Source organism: Procambarus clarkii, chromosome 26, assembly GCF_040958095.1.
Source record: "Procambarus clarkii isolate CNS0578487 chromosome 26, FALCON_Pclarkii_2.0, whole genome shotgun sequence".
Taxonomy (NCBI): Eukaryota; Metazoa; Arthropoda; class Malacostraca; order Decapoda; family Cambaridae; genus Procambarus; species Procambarus clarkii.
The window spans coordinates 24,481,651-24,507,532 of record NC_091175.1 but is presented as its reverse complement, the minus strand read 5'-3'; the positions used below and the strand labels follow the sequence as shown (position 1 = coordinate 24,507,532).

The 25,882-nt window shown below is 42.0% G+C and overlaps 1 protein-coding gene across 1 annotated transcript in view; it reads left to right on the top strand.

Moving 5' to 3' along the window:
* LOC123756878 (alpha-amylase) overlaps positions 1-25,882 on the top strand; it is a gene marked incomplete at its 5' end in the record, with an annotated part of 75,560 nt that overhangs the window by 17,367 nt on the left and 32,311 nt on the right. The window contains 4 exon segments of the mRNA XM_069331989.1: positions 3,611-3,820; positions 21,257-21,395; positions 21,999-22,157; positions 23,442-23,561. Coding sequence (XP_069188090.1) covers positions 3,611-3,820; positions 21,257-21,395; positions 21,999-22,157; positions 23,442-23,561 — 628 coding nt within the window.

The window sequence follows — 25,882 nt, the reverse complement described above, 5'->3', positions numbered from 1 at the left end:
CGATTCCAAAATCTGAATAAATCAGTCACAGATGTTTCCAATACTTTTCGTGGGTAAAATTCAACTGTTTGTTACAATGTTAACAAGCAAGAACAGATTGCTGACCATAGAAATACCATAAGACCTGGTACTGCACTGAAGATTACTGTAATAAATGACCGAAGAATACTGTGTTGTAACGAAAAGGTATCATTAACTGTCGAACGGATCAAGAGTCCTCTCTTGGATGAAGGCATGGATGTGTCAGAGATTTTCATCAAGAGAAGACTACACAAGTGCAAGAACTCAGAGGGTTCAACAAAAGAGGCTAACAACTAGTAGACCTTAGAACAGAAAGGCCTGTTTACAGTCTGATACAAAGTACATACATTTTTATGTAGTGATCTAGAACGAAGCCTTATGGAGAGATGGAATGAAGACTAACCTGGAGCAGAATGATGAAAAGAGGAATGTGTATACAGGAATGAACTGCGGATGATTTATAGCATACCACTTGGACTGTGACACATGGTGTGGGTAGGGTCATTGATTGGACATGTATGGCGGTCACTGGAACTGTCTCATTTGAATTTATTGATGGTGTGACTGCCGATGACAGCAGCAAGACTGCTGCAGTGTGCACAAACATCCCATCAGCACATATCAAAAGAAATGCCTCAGAGCTCATCGGGAAGAGGTTCACCATACAGCAGGACTGCGACCCCAAACTTATTTCATCGTTTGGGCTCGCAGACCTGCTGTATGGTGAACCTCTTCCCGATGAGCTCTATTATACTGAAGCAAGCAAAAGTTTATCAAGGCTGAAAAGTTAAATGGCCTTGATTGGCTGTTAATTACCTGATATGAATCCAATCCCGCTTGTGTTCCGCTTGCTGAAGACAATACTGGCGGGAAAGTCCCCGAAACAAGCAGGACCTGAAGATGGCTGCAGTAGAAGCCTGACGAAGCATCGCCAGGGAAGACATCCAGCGTCTGGGAATGTCTATGGGTCGCAGACCTCAGGCTGTCGTCGCTTGCGAAGGCTGCCTAACCAAGTAGTAGATATAACGACTTCAATTAAGAGTATTTTAATAATATCCAATTCCCCTAGCACGCGTAGGGAATATGTGATACATGAAGAGGCTAAAATTCCAACACGGATCAATACATACGGATGTAAATACTGTCAATATATATATTATATATATATATATATATATATATATTATATATATATATATATATATATATATAATATATATATATTATATATATATATATATATATATATATATATATATATATATAATAAAATATAACTGAAAACTCACACCCCAGAAGCGACTCGAACCCATACTGCCATTAGCAACGCAACTGGTATGTACAGGACGCCTTAATCCGCTTAACCATCACGACCGAACATATGGAAGTGATAGCCGAAGCTATTTGAACCACTTCCCCACCGGCACTCGGATGGTAATCTTGGGCATAGCATTTTATAAAATCACCTCATTCTTTGGGCACACGTGAAGAACACAAATGCAAAAAAGCCTGAATGGTCCCCAGGACTATATGCAACTGAAAACTCAAACCCCAGAAGTGACTCGAACCCATACTGCCAGGAGCAACGCAACTGGTATGTACAGGACGCCTTGAACCGCTTGACCATCACGACCGGACATAAGGAAGTGATAGCCGAAGCTATTTGAACCACTTCCCCGCCGGCACTCTGATATAGTCTATATGCAACTCGGCACAGTTGCATATAGTCCTGGGAACCATTGATGCTTTTTTGCATTTGTGTTCCTCACGTGTGCTCCAAAGAATGAGGTGATTTGTTAAAATGCTATGCCCAAGATTACCATCCGAGTGCCGGCGAGAAAGTGGTTCAAATAGCTTCGGCTATCACTTCCTTATGTCCGGTCGTGATGGTCAAGATGCTGACAAGTGGTGAAAGTCACAGCTGACATGTGGTGGAGCTCACATCTGACATGAAGGGCTGGGGGAATTCACAGCTGACATGTAAAGAGAGGTGGGGGGGGGGGGAGAGTTTAAACAGAAAAACTGACACAGAAATAATTTAAATGACTAAACATTTACGAACCGCACAGTATATGCATTCTTAGGTATATTTTTTTTGGTAAATATTTACTTAGAGTGGATCATCACACATCAGGGGATAGTAATAATGAGAGTAGATCCTCACACAACAGCGTTAGTAATAACGAGAGTGGATCATCACACACTAGGGGGCTGTAATTGTTATAGTGGTTCATCACAGACAAAGGGGGCAGTAATAGTGAGTGTGGATCATCCCACACCAGGAGGCAGTAATAGTGAGACTGGAACATAACATCCAGGAGAATTAGTAATAGTTGTAGTGAATCATGACACACAGGGGGTTGTAATAGTCAGATTGGATCATCACACAGGGGGTTGTAATAGTCAGATTGGATCATCACACACAGGGGGTTGTAATAGTCAGATTGGATCATCACACACAGGGGGTTGTAATAGTTAGATTGGATCATCACACACAGGGGGTTGTAATAGTCAGATTGGATCATCACACACAGGGGGTTGTAATAGTTAGATTGGATCATCACACACAGGGGGTTGTAATAGAGTGGATCATCACACACCAGGGGAGTAGTAACAGAGTGAATCATCACACACCAGGGGAGTAGTAACAGAGTGAATCATCATACACTAGGGGGAGGTAGTAACAGAGTGGATCATCACACACCAGGGGGTAGTAACAGAGTGGATCATCACACACCAGGGGGTAGTAACAGAGTGGATCATCACACACCAGGGGGTAGTAACAGAGTGGATCATCACACACCAGGGGGTAGTAATAGAGTGGATCATCACACACCAGGGGGTAGTAACAGAGTGAATCATCACACACCAGGGGAGTAGTAACAGAGTGAATCATCATACACTAGGGGGAGGTAGTAACAGAGTGGATCATCACACACCAGGGGGTAGTAATGATGAGAGTGGATCATCACACACTAGGGAATACATAGAAATTAATGAGATGATTACACAACAAAAATAACTGATATATTGATGTGGTAGTTCGTACATCATAGCAGGGATCCGGAGCTAAATCACACCACGTAATGTCTGGAAGAGCAGCAACCCAATATTACACTTCTCTTCAGAAAGAATGATGCTTGCACTATCATGACATATTGAAATAATAAAATTTAAATTAATTACATTCATATCCCTTCTGACCAATATAAACAGATTTTATTAATTAGTTCTCAATACCAACCACTTGGGCTGGACGGTAGAGCAACGGTCTCACTTCATGCAGGTCGGCGTTTAATCCCCGACCGTCCAAGTTGTAGGGCACCATTTCTTCCCCCCCCCCCCCACGTCCTATCGAAAAATTCTTATCCTGACCTTCCCATTGTTATAGAGTTGTAATGTTTCGGCGCTTTCTCCTTATAATTCCCTCCCTTTGAATAACTGTGCTTCTGAAGCACAGTTATTTCCTAATATATCCCAGAAAATATGAACAAATTCATCAATGTATAAACTAGACATGGTATACTGGCGATGTGTGAGTAGCTTATCCAGAGCTTTTGATTAATACCCACTAACGTTATGATCACAGCCGAAGGAGTACAAGATGGGCGTGTCCTTCGCCCTGGCCTACGACTATGGCTTCACACGCATCATGAGTAGTTACTACTTTGACAACTCAGACCAGGGCCCGCCAGGCAGCAACAATGGAGGGTCCACTGACAGTGTCACCATCAACGGTGATGGCTCCTGTGGGGGCGGCTGGGTCTGCGAACACCGTTGGAACCCCATCACCAAAATGGTAAGTGGTGGGGAACTGGGTAAGAGAATGGGTGGGAAGGAGAATAGGATAGGTGATGGGCAAGAATATATATATTGAGATGGGATATGAAAAAGGTAATGAGATGCGATTAGGAAGGAGTGCAGGAGACGAGACAGGGAAAGAGAGGCGAATACTACTAGTTTACAGTTGTATGAAAAGTTTTCTACCAGATATTATATTTTTATGGCACATGTTTAGTGTCAATCAACTATATTGATGACATATATCAACATGTGTATGGGCATGTGATGTACCTTTATTAAGCATATTGATGGCACTACACATGAGTGTGAGCAGATCTGTTATCTTTAGTGAGCATATTGATGTCATAGAAATGTGCTAAGCATGTGTTATACATTTAGTGAGCATATTGATGACACTAGACATGGGCACAAGCATATGTTACACATTAAGTAAGCATATTGATAGTCGCACTCGCCACCACACCAAATTAAGAGTTTCATAATGTTGTCAAATAGTATGAAATAGGAATCCTTATAGATTTTTTGTTTTGCATAAAATGAAGTGCACATTGTATATTGATCGGTTTGGATACAAATACTCATTATACAATACTGACATAGAGGTCCATGGGGTGCTGCTCTGTGATGTTCTTACCTATTTAGAGTAATAGGGTAATAGAGTCTGTCAGGCACTGTACTCACTTAATTTGCAATTCCAAATTAAGCTATTTATGGACGGACTTCGACTTATATTTGGATAAGTACTTGCTCCTTAACTTTAATCACCTGTTGCACAGATACCTTATCATATTGAGGTTTATCACATCATATCATATCACTTCTACATTTATCCCATTTGTTCAATATCGTTTGTATCTGTCCTGTTAATTCCCCCCCATGGAAAATTTTTGTCTGCTAAACATTTCTCCCCTAACTCCTCTATCTTCCAGAGAAGTGAAGATTAATTACTCATATATTCTTAGTTCTGAGACCTCTGAAGTGACATACCTCTGAACTTGCTCCAACCTCGTCTTATCTTTGACTAGATAAAAGCTCGACTCAGCAGTCACATTTGGTCCACTTTATGGTATACACATTTTGTCCACCTTATGGTAGTCTGGAACAAGAGTAGGATTATCCAGGTCCCCAAATACTGACCTCCTACTGGATGAAATCCAAAATAGCTGCCTAATTCTCGTGTAACTATTTACCTCCTCCTCCTATACCTATTTACTGCTTGGTGAACAGAAGCCTCAAGTGATAGGAAACGTTGCCAAGTGATTCTGTAAATACTGTGCTACAGACTCCTACGTTAGCTTCAAAAGCAAACATTGAGAGGAACAAGTATATTCACTCCGGGTGATTCTTTACATGTCCGGAACAGAGCAGGTCCGAGAGCTGTGCTACTAGGGTAAAATTCGATTGATCACTGTGTCATTTGTTAAAAGACCAATGAGGCTTTGTGTTAATTGGATAAAAGTCGATGGTTCATCGAGCTAGTTAGATAAATGCCAATGGAGTACTGTGCTACTTAGATAAGGCCGGATATGCACTGTGATTCCCATATATAATGGGATGATGCACCGTGACCAGAGATAAAGGCTGATGAGGCACTGGGCTGCTTGGATGAAGGCAGATAGGGCACTATGATATTTGGATAAATGCAGATGGGACAATGTGGTACTTGGATTAACGTCGATGGGGCACTATGCTTACTGAATAAAGGTTGATGGAATTCCCGTGTAACACAGATTCACGAAATCTCTTTATCTCCACCTTAGTCTCATTACACTAGTTACATAATAGCTCAGCATGTCATGGGGTCTACGGTAAATGCTGAGAATACCATGGATTTAGGGTAAATGCTTATAACGTGATTGGGTATATATATGATAAATGCTGAGCATGCCATGGGTCTGCAAAGTAAACAATCAACATGCTAAGGGTCTGTATGATAAACGATGCTATGGGTCTCCATACTAAATGATCAGCATATGCACACAGAAATCACAACAGCGTGATGCATCAAATGAACAAATCCACAAGGCCCGTGATGAGAGTTCGAACCAACCTCCGGGATGATCACAGACGTGCATTATTCGACTGCGCAACAACATGGTAAAATAATTGCAACCTGGAGTGCTACTGACCTCACAAGGCTCCCCCAGCTTCTGTGAAGCACAGACCGGGGTTTTACACAATTCCCTCATGCACCCGGGCTCTGTTAACCAAATGTTCTACTTCTTCGCCCTTACTTCAATACACCTTCTAAATTCTTTTACCATGTCGTGGCACAGTGGACTAAGGTGCTTCTGGGATAATCCCGGACGTAGGTTCGAACCCTCATAACGGCCCCTGTGGATTTGTTCATCAGCATATGCTATCTGTCTGTATGGTAAATGTTCAACATGCAATGGATTTGTATGGTAAATGTTATACATACCGTGGGTCAGTGTAGTAAATGATAAGCATTCTATGGGTCTAAATGCTAAACGCTGAGCATGCTTCGGGTGTAATGACTGGGTTCTCACACAGGACTTTCGGTTGCACCTTGCGCTTGCAATAGCCCACGTTAAGTTACCCAAAGAGTCAACAACAAGATATCGGTACGCCAATGGCTATGATAATAACATAAAGTAATGATCTCTTTCACTATGATACGTAATTTTGCGTCAGGGGTCGTTGTTGCCCTACACAAACGACTATACATCAATGTTTAGTTTGGTGCAAGGTCGTGAAGCTGCTCTACCCTTGAGATGGTGTCAAGAATTATTAAGTGAGCCAGGGAGTCGTATTGTGAGTTATGTGTAAGAGTGGTATGGGGAAAAGAATTCGATTAAAAGCTTATATACTAGATACTAATATATTAAAATAATATAACACTGTTACACGCAGTTCTTTCATACTGGTCGGTTTGGATACAAATACTAATTATACAATACTGAGATATAGGTTCATTCATAAGGTGCTGCACTGTGATGCTCTTACCTATTTAGGGTAATAGAGTATATTACCATAGTAATTTAATAGCATCAGGTCGATCATACTTATATATAAGCATCAGGTCGACCATACTTATATATAAGCATCAGGTCGACCATACTTATATATAAGCATCAGGTCGACCATACTTATATATAAGCATCAGGTCGACCATACTTATATATAAGCATCAAGTCGACCATACTTATATATAAGCATCAGGTCGACCATACTTATATATAAGCATCAGGTCGACCATACTTATATATCAGTATCAAGTCAACCACATTTATAAGTTAGCTTCAAGTCGATCATACTTATATTTAAGCATTAGGTCCAACATAATTATATATTACTAGCAGGGCGACCATACTTATTTAAGCATCAAATCGACCATACTTATATATCAACATCAAGTCGATCATTCTTCTATATCAGCATCAAGTCGACCATACTTATATATCAGCATCAAGTCCTCAATACTTATATATCAGAATCAAGTCGACCATATATATATATCAACATCAAGTTGACCATTTTTATATATCAACATCAAGTCGACCATACTTATATATCAGCATCAAGTCGACCATACTTATATATCAGCATCAAGTCAACCATACTTATATATCAGCATCAAGTCAACCATACTTATATATCAGCATCAAGTCGACCATACTTATATATCAGCACCAAGTCGACAATACTTATATATCAGCATCAAGTCTTCAATACTTATATATCTGAATAAAGTCGATAATATTTATATACCAACATCAAGTCGACCATTCTTCTATATTAGCATCAAGTCGACCATACTTGTATATCATCATCAAGTCGACAATACTTATCATCATCACGTCGACCATACTTATCAGCATGAAGTCGACCATACTTATCAGCATGAAGTCGACCATACTTATCAGCATGAAGTCGACCATACTAATCGACTTCAAGTCGACCATACTTTTATATCAACATCATGTCGACCGTACTCCACTCATGTCAGACCAATCCTGGAATATGTAGCTCCAGCCTGGAGTCCAAACCTAGTTAAACACAAGACAAAGTTAGAGAAGATTCCGCGGTATGCCACCAGGCTCGTCCCAGAACTGAGAGGTATGAGCTACGAGGAAAGGATAAAGTAGCTGAACCTCACGTCAGTGGAAAGCAGAAGAATAAGGGGAGACATGATAACCACCTACAAAATTCTCAGGGGAATTGACAGGGTGGACAAAGACAAGCTCTTCAGCACGGGTGGGACACGAACAAGGGGACACAGGTTGAAACTTAATAACCAGATGAGCCACAGAGACGGTAGAAAGATTTTTTTCAGTGTCAAAGTAGTTAATAAATGGAATGCACTAGGCAGTGATGTGGTGGAGGCTGCCTCCATAAACAGTTTCAAACGTAGATATGATAGAGCCCAGTAGGCTCATTAATCTGTACACCAGTGGATTGACAGTTGAGAGGCGGGACCAGAGAGACAAAGCTCAACCACCGCAAGCACAATTAGATGAGAACAATTACGTGAGTATTTTTATATCAACATAAGTCGACCATATCTATATATAAACATCAAGTCGACCATTCTTCTATATCAGCATCAAACCGACCATATATATATATATATATATATATATATATATATATATATATATATATATATATATATATATATATATATATCAACATCAAGGTAACCATACTTATATATCAGCATCAAGTCGACCATTCTTCTATATCAGCATCAAACCGACCATATATATGTATATATATATATATATATATATATATATTATTATATATTATATATATATATATACATATATATATATATATATATATATATATATATATATTAATATATAATATATATATATATATATAATATATATATATATATATATAACTGAAAACTCACACCCCAGAAGTGACTCGAACCCATACTCCCAGAAGCAACGCAACTGGTATGTACAAGACGCCTTAATCCACTTGACCATCACGACCGGACAAAATGAGGTGATAGCCGAGGCTATTTGAACCACCCCACCGCCGGCACTCGGATAGTTATCTAGGGCATAGCATTTTACCAAATCACCTCATTCTTTGGGGCAACACGTGAGGAACACAAATGCGAACAAGCCTGAATGGTCCCCAGGACATATGCAACTGAAAACTCACACCCCAGAAGTGACTCGAACCCATACTCCCAGAAGCAACGCAACTGGTATGTACAAGACGCCTTAATCCACTTGACCATCACGACCGGACAAAATGAGGTGATAGCCGAGGCTATTTGAACCACCCCACCGCCGGCACTCGGATAGTTATCTAGGGCATAGCATTTTACCAAATCACCTCATTCTTTGGGGCAACACGTGAGGAACACAAATGCGAACAAGCCTGAATGGTCCCCAGGACATATGCAACTGAAAACTCACACCCCAGAAGTGACTCGAACCCATACTCCCAGAAGCAACGCAACTGGTATGTACAAGACGCCTTAATCCACTTGACCATCACGACCGGACAAAATGAGGTGATAGCCGAGGCTATTTGAACCACCCCACCGCCGGCACTCGGATAGTTATCTAGGGCATAGCATTTTACCAAATCACCTCATTCTTTGGGGCAACACGTGAGGAACACAAATGCGAACAAGCCTGAATGGTCCCCAGGACATATGCAACTGAAAACTCACACCCCAGAAGTGACTCGAACCCATACTCCCAGAAGCAACGCAACTGTTATGTACAAGACGCCTTAATCCACTTGACCATCACGACCGGACAAAATGAGGTGATAGCCGAGGCTATTTGAACCACCCCACCGCCGGCACTCGGATAGTTATCTAGGGCATAGCATTTTACCAAATCACCTCATTCTTTGGGGCAACACGTGAGGAACACAAATGCGAACAAGCCTGAATGGTCCCCAGGACATATGCAACTGAAAACTCACACCCCAGAAGTGACTCGAACCCATACTCCCAGAAGCAACGCAACTGGTATGTACAAGACGCCTTAATCCACTTGACCATCACGACCGGACAAAATGAGGTGATAGCCGAGGCTATTTGAACCACCCCACCGCCGGCACTCGGATAGTTATCTAGGGCATAGCATTTTACCAAATCACCTCATTCTTTGGGGCAACACGTGAGGAACACAAATGCCGGCGGTGGGGTGGTTCAAATAGCCTCGGCTATCACCTCATTTTGTCCGGTCGTGATGGTCAAGTGGATTAAGGCGTCTTGTACATACCAGTTGCGTTGCTTCTGGGAGTATGGGTTCGAGTCACTTCTGGGGTGTGAGTTTTCAGTTGCATATGTCCTGGGGACCATTCAGGCTTGTTCGCATTTGTGTTCCTCACGTGTTGCCCCAAAGAATGAGGTGATTTGGTAAAATGCTATGCCCTAGATAACTATCCGAGTGCCGGCGGTGGGGTGGTTCAAATAGCCTCGGCTATCACCTCATTTTGTCCGGTCGTGATGGTCAAGTGGATTAAGGCGTCTTGTACATAACAGTTGCGTTGCTTCTGGGAGTATGGGTTCGAGTCACTTCTGGGGTGTGAGTTTTCAGTTGCATATGTCCTGGGGACCATTCAGGCTTGTTCGCATTTGTGTTCCTCACGTGTTGCCCCAAAGAATGAGGTGATTTGGTAAAATGCTATGCCCTAGATAACTATCCGAGTGCCGGCGGTGGGGTGGTTCAAATAGCCTCGGCTATCACCTCATTTTGTCCGGTCGTGATGGTCAAGTGGATTAAGGCGTCTTGTACATACCAGTTGCGTTGCTTCTGGGAGTATGGGTTCGAGTCACTTCTGGGGTGTGAGTTTTCAGTTGCATATGTCCTGGGGACCATTCAGGCTTGTTCGCATTTGTGTTCCTCACGTGTTGCCCCAAAGAATGAGGTGATTTGGTAAAATGCTATGCCCTAGATAACTATCCGAGTGCCGGCGGTGGGGTGGTTCAAATAGCCTCGGCTATCACCTCATTTTGTCCGGTCGTGATGGTCAAGTGGATTAAGGCGTCTTGTACATACCAGTTGCGTTGCTTCTGGGAGTATGGGTTCGAGTCACTTCTGGGGTGTGAGTTTTCAGTTGCATATGTCCTGGGGACCATTCAGGCTTGTTCGCATATATATATATATATATATGGTAACATCAAGGTAACCATACATATCAGCATCAAGTCGACCATGCATATATATCAGTATCAAGTCGACCATATATATATATATATATATATATATATATATATATATATATATATATATATATATATATATATATATATATATATATATATACGAACAAGCCTGAATGGTCCCCAGGACAATATACGACTGAAAAGTCACACCCCAGAAGTGACTCGAACCCATACTCCCAGGAGCAACGCAACTGGTATCTACAGGATTGTCAAGCGGATTAAGGCGTCCTGCAGATATCAGTTGCGTTGCTCCTGGGAGTGTGGGTTAGAGTCACTTCTGGGGTGTGACTTTTCAGTCATATATATATATATATATATATATATATATATATATATATATATATATATATTATATGTTATATATCAGCATCAAGTCGACCTTAGTTATATATCAGCATCAAGTCGACCATACTTATATATCAACATTAAGTCGACCATGTTTATAGATCAACATCAAGTCGATCATATTTATGTATCAATATCAAGTCGACCATTTTTCTATATCAGCATCAAGTCGAACATACTTGTATATCATCATCAAGTCGAACATACTTACCAGCATCAAGTTGACCATACTTATCAGCATCAAGATGACCATACATATATGTCGACATGAGGTCGAACATTCTTAATATCAGCATCAAGTCAACCATACTTCTGTATCAGCATCAAGTCGACCATACTTCTCAGCATCAAGTCGACCATACTTACCAGCATCAGGTCAACAATTCTTATATACTAGCATCATGACGACCATTCATATATATCAGTATCAGGTCGACCATACTTATATTTCGACATCAAGTCGACAATACTTATATATCAGAATCAGGTGGACCTTATTATATACTTACGAGCATCAGGTAGATCATACTAGTCAATCAATATTAGGTTAACCATATATATATATTAGTATTTGGTCGACCGAACTAATCTATCACTACCAGGTCAGCTATAGTAATACATCAGTATCAGTTCGATATTTCTGTTCTATTAATATCAAGTCGACCCGTCCAATATCTTAGTACCAAGCAATACTAAATTATCAGTAGTAGGTCAACCATATTAATCTATAAGTCTCAAGTCTGGCATGCTAGTCTCTGAGCATTAGCTCGACCATTGTGTAACTAGGGAGTGAGTATTTTTGAATATCGGTTAGACCACAACTATGTACCGGCATTAGGTTGACCATAGTAATTTAATAGTATCAGGTCGACCATTGTAATTTAATAGAATCAGATCGACCATATCTATTTATCAGCATCAGGTCGACCATACTTATAAATAAGCAGCAGGTCGAAAATACTTATATATTATCATCAAGTCGATCATATGGTCGACCATATATGTATATATATATATATATATATATATATATATTCAGGAAAACTTGGCTTATTAGGCAAATCGGGCCTTGCATAGTAGGCTGAGAAGTGCGTTCTGGCTACTAGGTACGACATATATATATATATATATATATATATATATATATATATATATATATATATATATTATATATATATATATATATATATAATATATATTATATATATATATATAACTGAAAACTCACACCCCAGAAGTGACTCGAACCCATACTCCCAGAAGCAACGCAACTGGTATGTACAAGACGCCTTAATCCACTTGACCATCACGACCGGACAAAATGAGGTGATAGCCGAGGCTATTTGAACCACCCCACCGCCGGCACTCGGATAGTAATCTTGGGCATAGCATTTTACCAAATCACCTCATTCTTTGGGGCACACGTGAGGAACACAAATGCGAACAAGCCTGAATGGTCCCCAGGACAATATGCAACTGAAAACTCACACCCCAGAAGTGACTCGAACCCATACTCCCAGAAGCAACGCAACTGGTATGTACAAGACGCCTTAATCCTGATGTTATATATCAACATCAGGTCGACCATATTATCAGCATCAGGTCGACCATATTATCAGCATCAGGTCGACCATATTATCAGCATCAGGTCGACCATATTATCAGCATCAGGTCGAGCTCATTTATATATCAGAATCAAGTCGGCCATACTTATCAGTATCAAATCGACCATACATGCATATGAGCATCAAGTCGACCATGCATACTAATGAGCATCATGTCAACGATATAATTATATCAGCATTAGGTCGACCATATTTACATATCAGCATCAAGTCGACCATACATATATTTCAGAATCAGGTTGGTAATATTATTCTTTAGGAGCCTCAGGTAGATCATACTAGTCGATTGGTATTATGCCAATCACATTTATATATTAGAATTTGGTGTACAGAACTAATCTATAAGTACCAAGTCAGCTATAGTACATCAGTATCAATTCGATATTTCTATTCTATTAGTGCCAAGTCGACCTCTATACAATCTTAGTACCAGGCAATACTAAGTTATCAGTAGTATGTCAACCATATTAAACTATCAGTAGTATGTCAACCATATTAAACTATCAGTAGTATGTCAACCATATTAAACTATCAGTATCAGGTCTAGCATGCTAATCACTGAGCATCAGCTCGACCATTGTGTAACAAGGGAGTGAGTATTTGTGAGTATGTTATGAGTGTGAATATTTGTGTGTATGTGTGAGCATTTGTGAGTGTGTGTGTGAACTTACCTAGTTGTACTTACCTAGTGGTCCTTGCGGGGGTTGATCTCTGGCTCTTTAGTCCCGCCTCTCAACTGTCAATCAACTAATGTACAGGTTCCTGAGCATACTGGGCTCTATCATATCTACACTTGAAGATGTGTATGGAGTCAGCCTCCACCACATCACTTCCTAATGAATCCCATTCTGACACTGAAAACATTCTTTCTAACGTCTCTATGGCTCATTTGGGCACTCAATTTCCACCTGTGTCCCCTAGTGCGTGTGTCCCTTGTGTTAAACAGTCTGTCTTTATCTACCCAATCAATTCCTCTTAGAATCTTGTATGTGGTGATCATGTCCCTTCTAACTTTTCTGTCTCCCAGTGACGTGGGGTTTAATTCCCGTAGTCTCTCCTCGTAGCTCATACCCCTCAGTTAGGGTACTAATCTGGTGGAAAACATTTAAACTTTTCCAGATTAGTCCTTATGCATGACTAGATATGGACTCCATGCTAGAGCCGCATACACCAGGATTGGTCTAACATATGTGGTCTAACTAACTGGTCTAATTAACATATAATGTTCTGAAAGATTCGTTACACAAGTTTCTAAAGGCCGTTTTTATGTTAGCCAACCTGGCATATGCCGCTGATGTTATCCTCTTGACATGAGCTTCAGGGGACAGGTCTGGCGTGATATCAACCCCTAGGTCTTTTTCTCTCTCTGACTCTTGAACTATTTCATCTCGCAAATGATACCTTGTATCTGGTCTCCTGCTCCCAACACCTATCTTCATTACATTACATTTGCTTGGGTTAAACTCTGACAACCATTTGTTCGACCATTCCTGCAGCTTGTCCAGGTCTTCTTGAAACCTCAAGCTGTCTTCCTCGTCTTAATCCTTCTCATAATTTTGGCGTCGTCAGCAAACATTTAGAGAAATGAAACTATACCCTCTGGGAGATCATTTACGTATATCAGAAACAGGATAGGTCCGAGTACCGAAACCTGTGAGACTCCACTGGTGATTTCACGCCAATCTCAGGTCTCACCCCCTCACTGTAACTCTCTGCTTCCTATTGCTTAGGTACTCCCTTATCCACTGGAGCGCCCTACCAGTTACTTCTGCCTGTTTCTCTAGCTTATGCATCAGCTTTTTATGCGGTACTAGGTCAAAGGCTATCCGACAGTCCAAAAATATGCAGTCGTCCCATCCTTCTCTTTCTTGCTTAATCCTTGTCACCTGATCGTAGAATTCTATTAACCCTGTAAGGCAAGATTTACCCTCCTTGAACCCATGTTGATGGGTTGTCATGAAGTCCCTTCTCTCCAGATGTGTTACTAAGTTTTTTCTCACGATCTTCTCCATCACCTTGCATGGTATACAAATTAAGAACACTGGCCTGTAGTTCAGTGCCTCTTGTCTGTCCCCCTTTCTGTATATTGGGATTACATTAGCCGTCTTCCATATTTCTGGTAGGTCTCCAGTTTCCAGTGACCTACTATACACTATGGAAAGTGACAAACAAGGTGCTCCTGCACACTCTTTCAATACCCATGGTGAAACTCCGTCCGACCCAACTGTCTTTCTCACGTCCACCTCCAATAGGTGCTTCTTGACCTCACCTCTTGTAATTTCGAACCCTTCCAAGCCCACCTGGTTTGCTGCCACCTCTCCTAGCGCCCTGACCTCTTCTTGTTCTATTGTGAACAAGGAGTGTGTGTGTGTGTTTGTGTGTGTGCTTGTGTGTGTGTGTGTGTGTGTGTGTGTGTGTGTGTGTGTGTGTGTGTGTGTGTGTGTGTGTGTGTGTGTGTGTGTGTGTGTGTGTGTGTGTGTGTGTGTGTGTGTGTGTGTGTGTGTGTGTACTCACCTAGTTGTACTCACCTAGTTGTGCTTGCGGGGGTTGAGCTCTGGCTCTTTGGTCCCGCCTCTCAACCGTCAATCAACAGGTGTACAGGTTCCTGAGCCTATTGGGCTCTATCATATCTACACTTGAAACTGTGTATGGAGTCAGCCTCCACCACATTACTTCCTAATGCATTCCATTTGTCAACCACTCTGACACTAAAAAAGTTCTTTCTAATATCTCTGTGGCTCATTTGGGCACTCAGTTTCCACCTGTGTCCCCTAGTGCGTGTGCCCCTTGTGTTAAATAGCTTGTCTTTATCAACCATATCAATTCCCTTGAGAATCTTGAATGTGGTGATCATGTCCCCCCTAACTTTTCTGTCTTCCAGTGAAGTGAGGTTTAATTCCCGTAGTCTCTCATCGTAGCTTATACCTCTCAGCTCGGGTACTAGTCTGGTGGCAAACCTTTGAACCTTTTCCAGTTTAGTCTTATCCTTGACTAGATATGGACTCCATGCTGGAGCTGCATACTCCAGGATTGGCCTGACATAAGTGGTATACAAAGTTCTAATTGATTCCTTTCACGAGTTTCTGAATGCCGTTCTTATGTTGGCCAGCCTGGCATATGCCGCTGATGTTATCCTCTTGATATGGGCTGCAGGGGACAGGTATGGCGTGAAAAGTCAACCCCCAAATCTTTTTTTCTCTCTGACTCTTGAAGAATTTCATCTCCCAGATGATACCTAGTATCTGTCCTCCTGCTCCCTACACCTATCTTCATTACATTACATTTGCTTGGGTTAAACTCTAACAACCATTTGTTTGACCAATCATTCAGCTTGTCTAGGTCTTCTTGAAGCTTCAAGCAGTCCTCCTCTGTCTTAATCCTTCCCATAATTTTGGCATTGTCCGCAAACATTTAGAGAAATTAATCTATACCCTACGGGAGATCATTTACAAATATCAGAAAGAAGATAGGACCAAGTACAGAGCCCTGTGGGACTCTACTGGTGACTTCACGCCAATCTGAGGTCTCACCTCCTCACTGTAACTCTCTGCTTCCTATTGCTTTGGTACTCCCTTATCCACTGGAGCACCTTACCAGCTACACCTGCCTGTCTCTCCAGCTTATGTACCAGCCTCTTATGCGGTACTGGGTCAAAGGCTTTCCGACAATCCAAGAAAATGCAGTCCGCCCATCCTTTTCTTTCTTGCTTAATCTTTGTCACCTGGTCGTAGAATTCTATTAAGTTAGTCAGGCAAGATTTACCCTCCCTGAACCCATGTTGGCGATTTGTCACGAAGTCCCTTCTCTCCAGACATACACCAAAACTACGACGTTGGTACAACGTTCGAACAAGTTTTAGCACTTCCTAACTAGTTATAACAAATATAGCAAGTTGTAACAACATTCTAATACGTCATAAACACGTTTGGTCAAGATGTAACAACTTTATTACAAGTTGTAACAAACCGAAAATAGAGACAGTTTCGGTTTGTGTTTCCAGGGTTCTCTCCAGATATGGTACTAGGTGTTTTCTCACGATCTTCTCCATCACCTTGTATGGTATACAAGTCAAGGACACTGACCTGTAATTCAGTGCCTCTTGCCTATCGCCCTTTTTGTATATTGGGACCACATTTGCCGTCTTCCATATTTCTGGTAAGTCTCCCGTCTCCAGTGACCTACTATACACTTTGGAGAGTGGCAAGTAAAGTGCCTCTGCACACTCTTTCAGTACCCATGGTGAGATCCTGTCTGGACCAACAGCCTTTGTAACATCCAGATCCAGCAGGTGTCTCTTGACCTCCTCTCTCGTAATTTCGAACCCTTCCACGGCCGCCTGGTTTACTTCCTTTCTCCTAGCACAGTAACCTCACCTTGTTCTGTTGTGAAGACCTCTTGGAACCTCTTGTTGAGTTCCTCACACACCTCTTTGTCATTCTCTGTATACCTGTCCTCGCCTGTTCTAAGTTTCATTACCTGGTCTTTCATTGTTGTTTTCCTCCTGATGTAACTGTGGAGTAGCTTTGGTTCGGTCTTGGCTTTGTTTGCTATATCATTTTCATAATTTTTCTTTGCTTCTCTTCTCACCCTGACGTACTCATTCTTGGTTCTCTGGTATCTCTCTCTGCTTTCTGGTGTTCTGTTATTCCGGAAGTTCCTCCACGCCCTTTTGTTCAGTCCCTTTGCTTCCATACATGCCCTATTATACCATGTATTTTTATTTTGCTTCTCGGATTTTTCCCTTTGGGCCGGGATGAACCTGTTTACTGTCTCCTGACACTTTTGGGTAACATAGTCCATCATATCTTGTACAGACTTAGCTCTGAGGTTTGTGTCTTAATTAAGGTATTTCCCTTAGGAAACTTCTCATCTCCTCATAGTTCCCCTTTCGGTATACCAGCCTTTTGTGTGTGTGTGTGTGTGTATGTGTGTGTGTGTGTGTGTGTGTGTGTGTGTGTGTGTGTGTGTGTGTGTGTGTGTGTGTGTGTGTGTGTGTGTGTGTGTGTGTGTACTCACCTAGTTGTGTCTGCAGGATCGAGCATTGACTCTTGGATCCCGCCTTTCGAGCATCGGTTGTTTACAGCAATGACTCCTGTCCCATTTCCCTATCATACCTGGTTTTAAAATTATGAATAGTATTTGCTTCCACAACCTGTTCCTGAAGTGCATTCCATTTCCCCACTACTCTCACGCTAAAAGAAAACTTCCTAACATCTCTGTGACTCATCTGAGTTTCAAGCTTCCATCCATGTCCTCTCGTTCTGTTGTGTGTGTGTATGTGTGTGTGTGTGTGTGTGTGTGTGTGTGTGTGTGTGTGTGTGTGTGTGTGTGTGTGTGTGTGTGTGTGTGTGTGTGTGTGTGTGTGTGTACTCACCTAGTTGTGTTTGCGGGGGTTGAGCTCTGGCTCTTTGGTCCCGCCTCTCAACTGTCAATCAACTGGTGTACATATTCCTGAGCCTATTGGGCTCTATCATATCTATATTTGAAACTGTGTATGTAGTCAGCCTCCACCACAACACTACTTAATGCATTCCATTTGTTAACGTCCCTGACACTGAAAAAATTCTTACTAACGTCTCTGTGGCTCATCTGGGTACGAAGTCTCCACCTGTGTACCCTTGTTCGTGTTTTACCCGTGCTAAAGAGTTTGTCTTTGTCCACCCTGTCAATTCCCCTGAGAATTTTGTAGGTGGTTATCATGTCTCCCCCTCACTCATCTGTTTTCCAGGGTTGTGAGGTTCAGCTCCCTTAGCCTTTCCTCGTAGCTCATTCCTCTCAGTTCCGGGGAACTGTGCGTGTGTGTGTGTGTGTGTGTGTGTGTGTGTGTGTGTGTGTGTGTGTGTGTGTGTGTGTGTGTGTGTGTGTGTGTGTGTGTGTGTGTATTCACCTAGTTGTATTCACCTAGTTGTGTTTGCGGGGGTTGAGCTTTGCTCTTTTGGCCCGCCTCTCAACTGTCAATCAACTGTTAACTAACTACTTTTTTTTTCTCCACACCACACACACACCCCAGGAAGCAGCCCGTGACAGCTTACTAACTCTCAGGTACCTATTTACTGCTAGGTAACAGGGGCATTCAGGGTGTGAAAGAAACTTTGCCCATTTGTTTCTGCCTGGTGCGGGAATCGAACCCGCGCCACAGAATTACGAGTCATGCGCGCTATCCACCAGGATACCTGCGTGTGTGTGTGTGTGTGTGTGTGTGTGTGTGTGTGTGTGTGTGTGTGTGTGTGTGTGTGTGTGTGTGTGTGTGTGTGTGTGTGTGTGTGTGTGAAGAGTGTGTAAAGAGTGAAATGGTGTGAGGGTGTGAGCGAGAGGTGATGGGCTTAGCAATGTGAGGCAAGAGCCTAGTCAGTATCAAGTAGTCATCAGTTTTGTACCTTAGTGATACTTACGCTAGTTAGGGAGTTACAGCTCTCATATAAGGAGGCTTGGAGTAGTTATAAGAGTAAGTCACATCAGAGAGAAAACCAGAGTCAGAAAGCCTTGAGCCCCCAGCCATCATCCATGGTGGTTTTGAGGTGAGTTTCATTATCTATGTCAGGACAAATGAAATTAACAAATACAGTGTAGTTTTTCCAGGAGTCCAGTATAGTAGAGTGTGGTGTGAATGTATGGATGTTGTAGGCTACCTTTCCTTAGTAGTAGTGGTGAAGCTTTAAAAATAGTAACAAATTATCTGACTAGAGTGGGAAGTTGGTAAATTGAATAGAGTAACATTTTAATGTAAATTACTGAGTTTAATAATACCTTTAACAATGCCCCAGTAATAGAGTATTGTTAGACTGTAATGATACACTAAGGGGTAATCCTAGTAAGGTTCTCTTGGTCAGCTTAAGTGAAGCAAGATCAGGATTATGGCAGCTCCATTCCTGTTTCTTTCCCTTTTACTTCAATCTATGATCTCTCCTTATTTTCTCTCCCTTCTACTCCACCCTTCTTGCCTCTCACCCTCCCTCTCCCCGTTATTAATTTCAGTCAGTTCCTTTCCCCCTCCTTATAAGTTTTTCCCAAACCCAAAATGCAACATCTTGGGGCCTGTCCAGAAGAGGAAATAAACTGACCAGAAATGAAAACGGAAGGAATTAAAAATCTTTTATTTAGAGCAATCCCCTTGTGAACTACCCATACAGGGTACGAGAACTTTCTAATGTCCCTTCGGCTAATTTATGCTTGTGAAGAGGCACTCCTTTCCCAAATTATCAATTCCCTCAGTATCTTGTAAGTTGTGATCATATCCCCTCTGTTCCTACTATGTTCTAGGGTTCTGAAATTTAGTGCCATGACCCTTTCTTTGAAGGTTATCCCTCTTAGCTCAGGCTCCAATCATTTACACACCTTAGTACTTTTTTAATTTTTGCGTTATACCTCACAACATACAGGTTCCATGCCAGTGATGGTTATGTCAGTATTGTTTGTCCTAAAATGTTCGACCGGCTGCAGAAAGGAGACTGTGTAGTAGGGGTGACATATAAGAAGTGAATTGACCTTCATACTCTTGCACTCAGAACCTGATCATTCATCTAATGGTTCTTACCTCCCTAATACAAATAAAGAGTGAAGATATAGTAGACATTGTACAGAGAAGTATTACATTTGCTATAATTTTGTTATATGCTATGCACATTAGTGGTTTTAGGTATTATACTTGTCTTACCTAGGAATCTTTCAATGTTCTTGTATCATATAATTAATTGTCATATGCGTATAATTAACTCTTAGTATGTAAGAGAAATTTGGAAGGTTTAGTAATTCGCAAAACTAAAAAGAACAAAATCACCATAAATTCACATCTTTTAAATGGTGATGTAATATGGCCGGTCATTTCCTCAGAGAAGTCATTACTTTAGCTGCTGCAGATATGTTACCTCAATGATTACAACTAATTTTAGTGGAAATATGTGGTTTTAACTCACTTTCATCTTCTCAGGGAGTTTAGTTCCACTAAAAAGATTGCAAATTTCTCTTGTAACGAGCGTAACTTTGCATGGAACTAACCTCTGTCACTACCTTGTATAGTTTGAATAACTTCAGTGATTAACTATGTAAAGGAATAATTACCTTGTGGTTAATCAACTATCATTTAATAATGATAGCCACGAAATGTTCTCATATGAGAATTGGAATAACTTTATCTATTTTAGTCTATAATTTGTCGTTTTGCAAGTTTACCTGGGACGACTAAAACATGAACCTTGTCGTTGTTCAGAGAAGTGACGTGTGATAGAGCTGGCCTATTACATCTCTCTTTAGTTAGTGATGGATGACCAAATGCTTAATTGTACTTCAGGTGAAGTTCAGGAACGCGGTGGCTGGCACTCAGATTGCTAACTGGTACTTGGAGGGTGACAACGTCGCCTTCTCTCGTGGCGATAAGGGCTTCTTTGCCATGTCCAAGTATGGCTCATTCGACAAAGTTCTCCAGACTGGTGAGTGTTGACACAATGTGTGTAAAAGGCTCACTAATTTTTCCAAAACATCGTGCTCCTGTTTTTTATTAGTTTGTATCCTATTTGTGTTATATATTTTTTTGCGATTGTAGAAGAGGAATAACTATTGTCTTTAACGCAAATATTAATCAATGTCATCGTTAAGTAAGTCCGCATCTAGGTACAATTGTCACACATTTTTTAAGCCCATGTTCGAAGCTGATATGATCCAAGTGAAAGAAATCTTGCTATCATGCAATTATGTATTGGAATTTCTCATTCAAGTTGATACCAAAAAGAATTGAAGAGCTCAATTTTTATACATATTTCATCATTGTTAAGAATCTTAGTTAAGAGACTAACATGCAGTAAAACAAGTAAGACAGTATGAATTTGTTTAGTTTTTAAATTAGATTTTTGGAATTTTTGGAATCTGTGCCTGAGTACATACCACTTTCTCACACTCCTGCACACCATCTCCCTCTTCAGGTACGCCTAAGAATCTATTCATTCTATTTCTCATTCTATGTTCATTATCGCTCGTTTGGCATACCTTAGAGACTAAAGTTACTAACCCTAACACCATGTTCACTATCTCATCAGGTATGCCTGCGGGAACATACTGTGAGTTAATCAGCAGCTGTGCCAACACTGTGACGGTGAACGGTGATGGAACAGCCCAGATCACCATTAACAACTCCGAGGAGCCCATGTTTGCAATCTGTGCCGGGTGTGACGGAGTTGGACCAACAATCGACCCAAGTACGGACCACAAGGCTGACCTTGATGTTCTTCTGTAGCAATTGTCTCAGACCTGAGCGAAGAGTCTGGAGTTGCTCATTAACATGAAAGTTTAGGAATTGGGTCTCAACTAACAGTCACGACAGATTGTAAATACTTGAGAGAACTAATCAGCATCTCTCAAAGATTTGAATTCATAAATTCTACCAGTCAAGCACTCAAACACAACCAGACTAATGCACTCAGATAAACATAAGTGATTCATTTGACTATTTCTCTGACTTATGACGTTGTTTATTTCATTCATTTCAATTGAAACTGATAACTATTGGAAAAATAACTAAATTTTTTGGTGTACAAATAATAAAAAATATTATGCTATCGTTTTTTAAATCATCACCGTAATTCCACTAACACCATGACCTGTTTCAAACGATACCTTGACCTATGACCTTTAGCCCGGATCCCACTGTACCATATGACTCTTGACCCGGGTCCCACCTCATCAATACCCATGACCCGGGTCCTATCACACCGTGACCCATGACCCGGGTCCTACCGCACCGTGACCCATGACCGGGGTCCTACCGCACCGTGACCTATGACCCGGGTCCTACCGCACAGTGACCCATGACCCGGGTCCTACCGCACCGTGACCCACGACCCGGGTCCTACCACACAGTGACCTATGACCCGGGTCCTACCGCACAGTGACCCATGACCCGGGTCCTACCGCACCGTGACCTATGACCCGGGTCCTACCGCACAGTGACCCATGACCAAGCTTGACCTGGTGTATATGTGACCCAGCTTGACCTGGTGTATATGTGACCCAGCTTGACCTGGTGTATATATGACCCAGCTTGACCTGGTGTATATGTGACCCAGCTTGACCTGGTATATATGTGACCCAGCTTGACCTGGTGTATATGTGACCCAGCTTGACCTGGTGTATATGTGACCCAGCTTGACCTGGTGTATATGTGACCCAGCTTGACCTGGTGTATATGTGACCCAGCTTGACCTGGTGTATATGTGACCCAGCTTGACCTGGTGTATATGTGACCCAGCTTGACCTGGTGTATATGTGACCCAGCTTGACCTGGTATATATGTGACCCAGCTTGACCTGGTGTATATGTGACCCAGCTTGACCTGGTGTATATGTGACCCAGCTTGACCTGGTGTATATGTGACCCAGCTTGACCTGGTGTATATGTGACCCAGCTTGACCTGGTGTATATGTGACCCAGCTTGACCTGGTGTATATGTGACCCAGCTTGACCTAGTGTCTGCTTGTCAACAGATCACTCCACCATGCCGCCCGTGACCGGCACGGCCAGGACGGTGGTGTTCGTCCACGATCAGACCAGCGTGGGCCAAGACCTCTTCATCCGTGGTGGCATCGACGGCTCTCAACGGCCAGGTGAGGGCCAGGTCACGCTGCACACACCGGTGTGGCCACGAACTGTGTCTGATTCATGTTCTTTTGGCACCCAATGGTGTGTATGGAACACTCCAGAGTACAAAGCAGTCACATTTGCTGATGTGTTCACTCCCTCAGGGACCCGTGGGTGTTCCATAATTGCATGTGTATACACTGCAATTAGTGATCCACTGAGTGTTCCACACAGGGTTGTGTGTTCATTCCCTCAAGGACCCACTGAGTTTTCTACACATGATGTCACTGATAACCATTTATATTTACGGGGCGGTCATACAAGTGAGTTTCAATATGACACGAGTAATCCCTTGATACAATGGGTCACTTGTATGTTGAAGATAACATCTCAGGTCACACAAGATCTTGATAAAGGTCACACTATAGGCCACATGTTTAAAAATATACTTATAACTGATACCAACAGTCGAGCTTTGAGTATATTACACTAATACCCACAGGTGAGTTACATGTATAACACAGGTACCCTGACGTAACTTACGAGTATAACACTGCTACCCACAAGTAAGCTATGGGTATAACACTGCTACCCACAAGTAAGCTATGGGTATAACACTGCTACCCACAGATAAGCTATGGGTATAACACTGCTACCCACAAGTAAGCTATGGGTATAACAATGCTACCCACAAGTAAGCTATGGGTATAACTCTGCTACCCACAAGTAAGCTATGGGTATAACACTGCTACCCACAAGTAAGCTATGGGTATAACTCTGCTACCCACAAGTAAGCTATGGGTATAATACTGCTACCCACAGATAAGCTATGGGTATAACACTGCTACCCACAAGTAAGCTATGGGTATAACACTGCTACCCACAAGTAAGCTATGGGTATAACACTGCTACCCACAAGTAAGCTATGGGTATAACAATGCTACCCACAAGTAAGCTATGGGTATAACTCTGCTACCCACAAGTAAGCTATGGGTATAACACTGCTACCCACAAGTAAGCTATGGGTATAACTCTGCTACCCACAAGTAAGCTATGGGTATAACACTGCTACCCACAAGTAAGCTATGGGTATAACAATGCTACCCACAAGTAAGCTATGGGTATAACTCTGCTACCCACAAGTAAGCTATGGGTATAACTCTGCTACCCACAAGTAAGCTATGGGAACAACACTGATACCCACAAGGTAAGCTATGGGAACAACACTGATACCCACAAGGTAAGCTATGGGAACAACACTGATACCCACAGGTAAACTATGGGTATAACGCATTTCTATCCACAAGGTGTCGGAAATTTACCATTGTGAATTTATAATTATTTATTTACTATAAATAGTTATGTTAGAATTTAATATTAAATTATTTAATACATCAAGAGACTATTTAAGTAAGTGGGAAAAAGAGATATTTATCCCACTAATAAACAACTCACAAACTTAGGGGTTTATCAATAATTTCAATTATACAGGAATTACCTTCTTAGTTGCCTCATAAGTGTTATCTTAGTTTAGGTAAATTTGAATTACTCTATTGTTCAAATCTACTGAATATTAGTTATATTCTTTAAAATAGAAAAACTGCTTAGCTGTTATTGTAGCAGAAATTCTAGATAGCCAGGCCAGGCACGTTCAGTCACACGGCTGTGGCGAGTGAATGTGACGATCAACAAGCTGTGGCGTCTGTAGGCGACGATCAACAAGCTGTGGCGTCTGTAGGCGACGATCAACAAGCTGTGGCGTCTGTAGGCGACGATCAACAAGCTGCGGCGTCTGTAGGCGACGATCAACAAGCTGTGGCGTCTGTAGGCGACGATCAACAAGCTGTGGCGTCTGTTGGCGACGATCAACAAGCTGTGGTGTCTGTTGGCGACGATCAACAAGCTGTGGCGTCTTTAGGCGACGATCAACAAGCTGTGGCGTCTGTTGGCGACGATCAACAAGCTGTGGCGTCTTTAGGCGACGATCAACAAGCTGTGGCGTCTGTTGGCGACGATCAACAAGCTGTGGCGTCTTTAGGCGACGATCAACAAGCTGTGGCGTCTGTTGGCGACGATCAACAAGCTGTGGCGTCTTTAGGCGACGATCAACAAGCTGTGGCGTCTGTTGGCGACGATCAACAAGCTGTGGCGTCTGTAGGAGACGATCAACAAGCTGTGGTGTCTGCAGGCGACGATCAATAAGCTGTGGCGTCTGTAGGAGACGATCAACAAGCTGTGGCGTCTGCAGGCGACGATCAAAAAGCTGTTACTTCTGTAGGCGACAATCAACAAGCTGTGGCGTCTGAAGGCAACGATTAACAAGCTGTGGCGTCTGTAGGCGACGATC